The sequence below is a fragment of the Medicago sativa genome, chromosome 3 (genome assembly GCF_051527215.1).
Source record: "Medicago sativa cultivar Bolivia chromosome 3, Bolivia_mono, whole genome shotgun sequence".
Lineage (NCBI taxonomy): Eukaryota > Viridiplantae > Streptophyta > Magnoliopsida > Fabales > Fabaceae > Medicago > Medicago sativa.
This window is the reverse complement of record NC_140751.1, coordinates 96,698,265-96,708,670: the sequence shown is the minus strand read 5'-3', so window position 1 is coordinate 96,708,670 and position 10,406 is coordinate 96,698,265. Positions and strand designations below refer to the sequence as shown.

The 10,406-nt window shown below is 33.9% G+C and overlaps 1 protein-coding gene and 1 pseudogene across 3 annotated transcripts; both read right to left on the bottom strand.

Annotated features, from left to right (window-relative positions):
* Positions 1 to 1,272: 1,272 nt before the first annotated feature.
* On the bottom strand, positions 1,273 to 5,878 carry APX6 (ascorbate peroxidase 6). 2 transcript variants are annotated; one of them, XM_085756440.1, is made up of 10 exons: positions 5,706 to 5,878; positions 5,509 to 5,620; positions 4,786 to 4,913; positions 4,070 to 4,140; positions 3,851 to 3,893; positions 3,672 to 3,768; positions 3,314 to 3,397; positions 2,813 to 2,934; positions 2,622 to 2,688; positions 1,273 to 1,564 (listed from the first exon to the last, which is right to left on the bottom strand). In XM_085756440.1, exons 1-10 carry the CDS (start codon positions 5,827 to 5,829, stop codon positions 1,462 to 1,464), a joined length of 951 nt encoding a protein of 316 aa, XP_085612566.1. In that variant the 5' UTR covers positions 5,830 to 5,878; the 3' UTR covers positions 1,273 to 1,461. The 2 variants fall into 2 exon arrangements, with proteins under 2 accessions (XP_085612566.1, XP_085612567.1); XM_085756441.1 differs by lacking the exon at positions 3,314 to 3,397.
* A 584-nt stretch (positions 5,879 to 6,462) lies between these two features.
* On the bottom strand, positions 6,463 to 9,353 carry LOC146942484 (G-type lectin S-receptor-like serine/threonine-protein kinase SD2-5 pseudogene; annotated as a pseudogene). Its single transcript, XR_015032723.1, has one exon. The product of XR_015032723.1 is annotated as a G-type lectin S-receptor-like serine/threonine-protein kinase SD2-5 pseudogene (transcript).
* Positions 9,354 to 10,406: the final 1,053 nt, after the last annotated feature.

Genomic DNA, 10,406 nt, shown 5'->3' with positions numbered 1-10,406 from the left:
TAAGAATTTATATTATATTTGTAATATTTTTTTTAAAGATATTATATTTGTTATATTGTTGGTATCAATGAAAAAGATAAGTATAGTTTCTTACAATATAAAAGTACAAAATAGTAAACCCGTTTATGAGATTTTGGTGGCCTAGAGCATACCTACAATTTGGGTCCTAGATAGTGGGTATATAAAAAATTTAAATTTCCAAAGTGTGCAAATAATTTGCTTGAGGATGATAGTTTTTACTACGTTAAAAAATTGTCTATAAAACAATTCAAATGTCACTAATAATTGTGTTTACATCTATAAAACAATTCAAATGTCCTTTTAGAATTTAAATTTTTTTCTTGCCTAAAATAAACCTTTAATTTTTTTTATGGGACCCGGATTTTATACTTATTTTTTGGTTCCTAAGACGGTCGTCCTCCTCGCCCTACTTCCGATATGGCCATTGATCTTAGAAGTGTAAGTTATTCGAGGTCTAAAAGTTACAATTAATTAACTTAAAAGACCTAAGCGTTACGAAAAAATACTTAAATAATTTACTTGTTACAATTAAACAAATTAAAAGGCTTTGTGTATAATTTATTTATAAAAAAAAAGGAGGATACATGTTCGCCAAACATGCCAAAGCCTGCAATTTTCCTGCACACCTACATGTTCTTAAACACACAGTATAACATGTATATAAAAAAATTGAAAAAATCTATGTTCGCCAATTCATTTGGCTAACAAGGGTAGTTTTATCAATAATTTTCAACAAAGGGCATATGTATCATTTTTTTTGGACTGAGGGTCAGAAGAAAAAAAAAATCGTAGTAATACCAAGCATGACAAGACGTGCAAAATATTAGTGTTATTAGTCGTTATTTTTATTAGTAAAGGAGCTAAATTCTTAATCTCTTCATCACTTCGATCCTTGTATCTTTTCTCCAAATCACGAGTCACTCTAGACACATCTCAATGCCAAGTTGTATAACCACACCGCATAGATTAATTTAGTTATTGTGCCAGACAAACTTTCTGCTTTCTACCTCCTGTTCAGATACACACACCACTTCTGATCCCCGATCATGAATTAATGATTTTTGCAGTTGTTTTCTTTAAATGATTATGCAAAAGTTATACATAGTTAGATGCTAGGTATTAATTTCAAAGCAAGCGCAGTTAAAAGTAAAAGAGTTCATAGTAAATCCAAGCTAATCCTAGTCTAAAGATGGGGATGTGATGATGATCAATTTTTCTTGCTCCGTTGTGTGCTTGTTTTGAACCAGAGTATTAGAAGATCGAAGTATGTCCATCAGACCAACAAATTAATATAAACACTTTAATACACAAAGTTAATCACCCTTAATGTAAATACTTTGGTTAACTTTTTGGGGTAGTAAATCTTGATGTTCAAAATCTTAGTACAGCTCTCAAATAAAAAACAAGATGTCCCTTGAGTTGGAACTTTCAACTCCTGATTTATAAGCTATTCCACTTCACACCAGAATTCACCAGCTTGACATACACGTTTTTGAAGTCTTCAAAGAACATATTCTCATTCTCTGCGTATTTTTTAATCCATCTGTTCAATAAATAAAGTTCTCGTAAGTAATGCAAATTGAGGTAATAAGAAATAAGCAGATGCATACACATGCCGTGCACCGGGATATTAATTGTCACATGCAGAGTGAATTTTTTAGTCATTTACTACATAAGAGGTTCTTTTAGGCACCTCGTTGTTTGCTTATATGGATAAAAACATAAAAAAATGAATCCTAAGGCTAAGCCCAACAAACACCTGTGAGCATTTTAAAACTTTCCATGCCCCTCAACATTTTTTCAGATGTGTATACATGTGAATAAATGTGAACCTGTGTCGTCTCAAAGCACACTTCCAGACAAACTATGGCATCTAGAAATTTACTTCTGAAAACGTGTATGGTATTTTAGAAATGTAGAGGTGGGGAAATTTGCCGCCTTTAACCAGGGTATGCATTTTCAAGGGAAATGCAAATGCAAAGGTGAACATTGGTATTGGGTATGGCATATGCATACCCAACTCTGTAATTTTCCCTGTATGCTCCTTTTATATATTTACTTAATAATTCTAATAAAAGTAAATTTTTCATACAGTAATGTTTTCCCCATATTGTATGTGTTTGACCCCTGACGCAAGTTTCTGGTTCCATCACTATTTGGTTAAGGAATTTTTTTTTTTGAAGGAGGTTAAGGAAATTTTTATGGCCTTACTATTTGAAAACTGACATTTTAAATTTCAACTAGAACGGGAAAATTCAGTTAAATAGTACTATGTGTAACAGTGTAAACAGATACTCCAGACACAAGGAACTTACTAACATGAGCAAGAGCCAAGAAGTAATTAATCACTAATTAACTTGTAGTGTCAGACGAATCAGTAAACTAATTGACGTACAGTTCATATCCAAAGTATTGTTTTCAATTGTTAGAGTATCTGCATTAACTGCTATTTCTAGAATCTTGTAATTTAATCTAAATATTATTTAAAGGATTCCTTTTTGAATTGAGATCCTAGTGCTTGACTGCTTCACAAAAAATAAATGCAGTGGGGACAATGTTATATCATGAGTAACATAAGAGCTTGTTAAACGATAAAAAACCTTAAGCATTCATCATCCTCAACAAGTGCGTGATCTGAAGGAAGACCGATCATAGTCGACATACCACCTGTATAAAAGAGAACCAGTGGGTGAGAGTGAAAAAAACTTTACTAATTAAAAGTGTGACAAGAACAAGCTAATAAATATGATAGGCAAATCAAACTTTTAAATGAGATGAGTTGTTACTTTACCAGAAGGCGTCCATGGCTTCTCCAAAAGAACCTTATAATATGAATTGTCAAAAGAAGTAGGGCTTCCAAAACCTTTACTTCCAAGAGTGTGAGCTCCAGACAAAGCTACTAGTTCTTGTGTTCTGTGAAAGAAAAGTTTCAAATGGATAACAATGCATGAGCAAAATTATTCTGGTGCAATATGCTGAAGATTTTATCCCAATGACAAATATTAGCACATGGTCAATAATTTTGTTCAGTAAATCACTATTTTCCTCCTTTGTTGCTCTGGTTTTAACTTAGGACTTAAATAAGATGTCAGATTCAGTATGTCTATATAATGTTACGACTCTCATGTTAAGTTATGGATGATCAGCAATTGGACAACTTTTATAGAAAGAATATTCGCGGAAAGAAAAAAAAATGAAGTATTAAACAAATCATAACTTTTTTTTTTAAGAGGCCAAAATCATCCATGCATAACACAAATGCAAAGTAAATGGGATTTTTTCTCATACTCACGAAAAACCTTTTTTCTGGAAGCATCTCTTCAAACCAGAAGCATCAAGAGTTTCCTCGGGAAGTTTCCCTTCAGGATCAGGCCCCCTATACCATTAATATGAATGAAAATATTATAGGCAAAGGCAAAAACTGTTTTTTTCTTATGTAACAACCCATGAATTAAATCTACATGAAGCTGTTTCTTTCTAAAATGGTCAATTGTTCTTTATACAACAGCATGGACATAACTCAAAAGTAGGTTAGATGATTCTTGAAATAACATATAATAACTTGTTGTTTGTCATCCTTAGGAGAAAAGATAGCGGTTGCTTGTCATATCCTATATACGGACTAGAGTACCAGACAATCATCAACTTACGGTGAGTCTTGTCTGCCGAGCGAAACTGTGATAGTAGGACCTCCACATACTTCAACTGCTTCAGCTCCAGCCACAGCAATAACGTCCGCCCAGGATACTAACAAAGGTAAAGTAAATTTTATTGGTCTAGATCAAATCGACACTTACTACTAGCACAAATTACCAGAGAAAACAAGGACCTGGATGGATAGCATCTATCTGAGTCTTTGCTTTTTGTAGAACCTAAACAACATGTGATAAATCCACTGAGACGTTAGCTGAGCCTGGCGATTAAAATATAAGATGTCTAACTTGATCAAGAAATTCAAAAAGTCTGGTGCATACATCATGCAGAATTATTCAAGTAATAAACGTAAAGGAGAAGAAGGGGTCAGAGAAAATAGTGAGACAGAGCATGCCTTTACTGATTTTTTCAGACCAGCATTTTCAGGTCTTTCAAGTTCATAGACTACAGAGCCATTCATACCACCTACAACAACATAAACAGACAATTTTTTAAAATTTGAAAACAAAAAGAGAGAATTGAATTCATTAATTAAATCTCTGAAAAGAATTATAGAAATACACCTGTTACTTGTGATGAAACTATTACCAAGAAAACATAAAAAAATATCACAATGTTTCCAATTTATTTTTTTTGCTCAGACCTTGTGCAAATTTACCCATACAGATGCAATTGCCGAGCAAACGCTTGAATTACATAGCATGCAGACTGAGCTGAACTTTTCCACATTGATAATAGACATAGACATTACATACAACTTGGCAATATAAAATCAGGTTTACCGTGGAGTTTTACATAGTACAACAGGGCCATGTGCTTGATGCCAAATTAGGTGATCAAGAAATTAAGCGGACTATACGATGCAAGCTTAATTATTTCAGTAAAAAAAATCAAAACGGTACTGGCAGTATGTGGAGTATCTAGAGATTTAATTGATGCCTAAAACTGAATAATATTCAACATTCATAATATCAGTCCTTTCAACACGGGTATTTTATTTTATCCTTTATACAAGATTCAGATTTCTTCATCGGTTGACTTTGCTGGAAACTGTGTGAAAACTAACAGTATTCTTATTTTAGAAATGAATCCCCTGAGCTAGATGTATACCTGTATTGTCATCAATTTCAAAAGTTCCAGCATCATGGAAAACCAAACGAAGCACACCTGCAGCCTTTCCCTTTGTCAATACCTTCCTCAACTCTTGTTTAATTAGAAGATATTCTTTTGTACCTGGTCTTCATAATGCGTAAAAGCAAGGCACAAATAGTACACCAACGAGCATGTCAATTATAGCAAAATTGAACTGAACTATTTCCTCCTCACTCCCTCTAATCCAATCCAATAGTAATACACACAATGCCCCAATAAAAGAAAGTAAAAAAAAGAACGAATTTTAGAAAACCATTTCTTTAGAATGAAGCGCTTATAGCAAAAGTGCTTATCATAAAATAAAATAAAATAAAAAATTGCATCCTTAATCTATCCTAAAGAGTTTATGGAAATAAGCTGAAAATAGTTGATGGACAAGTCATAAGTTGTTTCTATAAGCGCTTATAGCAAGTGTTTATGCTAATGGATAAGCTCAAATAAAACAATTTAAGGCACTATTTTGATAAATAACTTAATTTGTAGTTTATAGCATAAGCACTTATCATGAGAAAATGTTGTTTTCATAAGTTATCTTGGAGAACTTACGAAAATAAGCTTAAAACACCTAATGAACATGTCATAAGCTGTTTTTATGGTAGTAAATAAACTCAAATAAGTCAATCCAAATAGGCCTTAATATAGATTTAATGAATTAATACAGGAATGGGATTGGGTGCTTACGGCATGGCGTTGGCTTGAAGAGAAGCAAAGATATGAGTGAGGGGAAGAAGACATGGCAACGTAGCTATGCTGCTGAATATTACCGCTCTCCTACTGCTACTACTTGAAACCTCTACATCATTAGTGTAAATTAATTAATTATTAAAACAAAAAAACACTACCCAGCAGATTTGGAGGTACAAGGTTGCCTCACTCACCTGAAGAAGCATGGTCGGAGCGAAACTTAACAGTTGACACACATGACGGTTGTAATTTGGCGGGATAACTGCTTTCGCCACCTGATGCGCACTGCACAATACGGTTACTCACTCTTGAACACATTATCTCTCTCTCTCTCTTTTCCTTTTCCTTTTCCTTTTCCTTTTAGGATAGATATCTTGTTTAGGATGGATATATATTATCTCTACTTGTTGCCACTAAATAAGTAATTTCTTTTTTCTTAGAGAGAATTTTTTTTCTGAAATTACGTGAGTGCGAAAGAGAAAGTTGTCAAAAAATGATTGTTCAAATATCATTTCTCTAATTTTTATTTCACTTCAGTAGAGAAGCGGTGAATACCATCTAAAATTCAACCCATACTTGATACACAATGAATGAAGGTGTCTAATCTAATAATATCGACATTGTAAATTGAGTTAAGTTTTCCGCACTTTCCATTTCACTTTTTATAAAAAAAACAGTTATGCTAACAAGTTTTATTAGTTGAAATTCATTGGAATTCCACATTATGTGAGACTTTATTTTATTTGATTTTCAATCAATAAAATAGTATACTCCCTCCGGTCCTATTTACAAGAAACAATTTACTTTTAAGATACATTAAATAATTTATGTATTTGGTTTAGATTCTTGACTAGATACATACATTATTCAATGTATCTAAAAAGTCAACTTTCTCTTGTAAATAGAACCGGAGGGAGTATTAGAGTGCAATGTTGAAAAAAAATCCGGTGGTGACTGCAAAATTCAATTTCATATTTGTAGGAAATAGGCCGATAGTACAAGATTTGAGAAACTTAAAAAACAAAATTTACAAGAGTAAAAGTCCTGAACCAAGATTAATTACATATCAACTAATTCTCTCAATATTACATTACATTACAACACAAAAAAAAAAAAAAAATACATAGAGCTATTGTTGCTGTGTTATCTTGGGCCAGAAAGACGAACTGCTGATAAATAAGCATCACTATTACAATCTGATGGACCAGAAGAGGTTCCTCCTTCACTAGTAGATGATTTGAACATAGTAGAATAAAGACGAGTACTCAAATAAGAACTAGTTGGTGGTTTAGGAACAGTGCAGAGACCCTCCAACATTTGAACAACTTTGGTCATTGAAGGTCTCATAGACATGTCTTCTTGTATGCACCATAATGCAACCCTTATAGCACACTGAACCCTATCATCATGCTCATCAATTTTCAGCTCAGAATCAAGTATATCTCTCACTTTCCCTTCTTCCATCATCTTAAAGGCAAAACTAGGGAAATAGCTTTTCTCTGAACTCTCATTAGTATCATAGTTCTTCCTTCCACCAATTATCTCTAGCAATACCATCCCATAGCTGTATACATCACTTTTCTCTGATATAGCATAGCTTGTTATCCATTCAGGTGCAAGGTATCCACGTGTTCCTCGCATTGTTGTAAAAACATGACTTTGTTCTCTATTCATGAGCTTGGCTAAACCAAAATCTGAAACTTTGGCCATGAAATGATCATCTAGAAGCACATTTTCAGGTTTGATGTCGCAATGAACAATCTTTGAATCACAATCTTCATGTAGATAAGCTAGCCCTTTTGCCGTTCCTACTGCTATATTGTACCTTGTATCCCAATCCAAAAGAAAATCACCTTTTTTCTTCTTGAATATCCATTTATCCAACGAGTTATTAGCCATATACTCATAAACTAAAAGCCTATGCGTTCCATCTGCACAAAATCCTTTAAGTCTTACCAAATTAAGGTGATGAATGCTTCCAATGATGCTAACTTCGGCTCTGAACTCTTTCTTTCCTTGACCAATACCTTCTAGCTGTTTCACGGCTAATTGAGTTCCATCAGGTAGAACTCCTCTATAAACTGAACCAAAACCTCCTTGACCAAGCTTCGTTGAGAAGTTACTCGTTGCAACTTCAAGATCTTTGTAGCGGTAGCGGACCGGCATACCGGTTAAATTCTCCAGAAAATTGTCCTCTTCTGAATTCTCTTTTGGAGATTCAGGTAACATTTTCTTTTTTCTGTAGTATCTAACCCCAACAAAGAGCAGAAGAGAAATCACAAACAAAGTTAATATGACAATAACAACAACAACAATGATGTGTTTATTGCTGGTTCCACCTCCTTTTTTGCCTGCATCACTTGAGACCTTAATGTAAGAAACATAACCAGAATCACCACCATCATCAGATTTCTTAAAACTTCCTACACTTTCCAACAGGAAACAGTTTCCTGAACTTCTATGAAAGAACATTGCAAGACAAGAGCAATTACCACGGCACGACGTTTGACAACCAGCCAAATCGGTTTTCGAAAAGGGCTGAAGAAAATCAAGTGCAAAGTAACCAAGTCCATCATCACCTTTCAGAAACTGGATAGACTTTTCTGATTTATCATCACAAGGAGAAACAAAACCAGGTTTACAATTAGGAACAGTAGAAGGACAGCTACACCTACGGTTGTTTGTGCATATGCTATAAGGATCACATGGCTCCGGTGTCCCACAAGGATCCTGCGGTATCCTGGTCGAAGAATCACCATTCGACCCACCACTGTTGAGATTAGAGAAAGTAATAACACCATCCCTTCCCAAAACAGCAATCCAAGTTGCATTTACACCAACATCGTCAGAGAAAATGAATTGCCACAACAAAGACTTCTTGTCATCATAAAATCTCCAAGAATTGTCACTAAGATTCGCCGAAACCACAACATCACCATCTTTATCAATGGTTTTCCTGTTATCCTTCTGCATAGTCCAATAAACCTGTGGAATTTTAAAAGCAGCAGAAAGAACAACATTACCAGATTTAATCTCAAGAACATAGGTCAAATTATTTGAACTAGGTTCACTAGTAATCTTCATTCCTTCCTTAAAAACCTGTTGAGGCATCAAAGTATCAGTTGGAAAATCAAAACTTTGCCAGATTACCGTACTATTATCCTTCCCAAGCAAAACCAAATTCCCACTATCTTTTAACACCATTAAAGAAGCCCCTTTATTGATAGTATTTGTAGACCAAATCAAAACTCCGTCTTTTTGTAAAAAAGCATTACCCTTTTTATCAAAGACAAAATTATCAGAATTAGAAACTGGTTTTCCTCTATTAGCAGTCCAAATCACAGTGGAGCTAGCTAAATGAACAATTACTAATAGAAACTTGGTGGTGTCGTTCGCAGTGGTGACGAAACCTAAAGCGAAATTTTGGGTTTTTGAGAGAAGAAATTTTCCTTCTCTGTCAATCCAATCCATTTGTGAACCATCTGTACCAGGTGAGATTGAACCAATATATTGAAGACCACATAAACATGGTTTTGACATGAAGAAGAAAATAAAGATGAGCATAGAAATAATAACATCATGTTTTATTATAGTCATGTTTGGTTTGGAAGGTGAAAATATTGAAGTTTTTTTGTAAAATGAAATTGGGTTGAGAATGAGAAGAGTGATAGCTGGATGAGTATGGAAATGAATGAAGTAGATGAGAAAGTAAAGAAATTGAATTGGGTTGGAACTATTATGACATCATAAAGCATGTAGATCTGACTTTGACTTTGGTTGTTTCATCACCGTCGTTTAAAAGGTTGTGTTGTTGTTGTTGTTGTGTGGCCGTGAAACACATTAATGGAAGACGGTGTTTTTTCACTTTTTATTCTTCTTCTTCTATTCCTATTCGTCTACTATCTTTTACTACTTGTTTTTTTATTACTAGTTGTGTGTGCGCGTTGACGAAAAGACGGATCACGAACCAACTGCTGCCCTTTTTATGTAGTACTATGTGTGGAAAAATGTGGTGGCTACATTATTTTATTTTAGTTCACTTTCCGTTATAACTTGTGAGTATAAGTTGAAAAAAAACTTTTGAAAATTGTCATTTTTATATGTTAGTAGATAAATTCAAATAAGTAAGTAAATTTAGAGCTGTTTTTGTTGTGTCTTAAGGGGGAGATTGATATCTTGGGCCTTTTGGTGTGGGGCTGTTTGGGTGATTTAAGGTGTATAAAAGGGGAACGTTAATGGGTGTCTTTAGGGGTATTGATTAGGAAATTATAAAATGAAATGTTAACCATATTTGATGAGTATTCTAAAATAAGGATTTTTGTTTAGGGGAGTTAGGAAGATTAATTTCAAAAATAAGAGTATGATAGTTAAAACAAGAAAGTTAACCATATATCTAATCCCATATGTAGGCCGGAGATTGGGGAAGCATTGGGTTTGCTCTATGCAATTTAATGGGTACACGAACTACAACTTACAAATGTAGATTTTGAGATGGATGCGAAGTTAGTTGTAGATTATTTTAACAAAGGCAGCAAAAATTTGGAGCAATATTGGAGGAATGCAAAAGATGCCGCAATGTTTATTTCGAAAACTCTAAGGTGGAGTTTAATCGGAGACAAGCGAATGAGGTCGCTCATACTCTTGCTAGAGAGGTTTTATTCTTAGCTAGTCCCCAAGTTTTTAATGATGTACCTCTTTGTATTTTGACATTGATTAATAATGAAAAGCTATAAGCTATTTTCTCTCAAAAAAAGAAAGTTAACCATATAGGTATTTTAAATTATAAAATGACAAATACGAGACAATAAAATAATGTAAATGAGATATCTAATACGGACGAGTTGGACTTCATGCGGTCAAAACTGCATGCAACAGTATATTCATTGTCGTCAAGC

What these genes read in the sequence shown, in the direction of transcription:
- APX6 (XM_085756440.1), bottom strand. Translation starts at nt 5,829, where the DNA reads ATGTGTTCAAGAGTGAGTAACCGTATTGTGCAGTGCGCATCAGGTGGC. An exon ending in TGAAATTGATGACAATACAG is followed by an intron (nt 4,141 to 4,785) that starts GTATACATCTAG and finishes ATGTTGTTGTAG; the next exon opens with GTGGTATGAATGGCTCTGTA. An exon ending in GAGGATGATGAATGCTTAAG is followed by an intron (nt 1,565 to 2,621) that starts GTTTTTTATCGT and finishes TTTATTGAACAG; the next exon opens with ATGGATTAAAAAATACGCAG.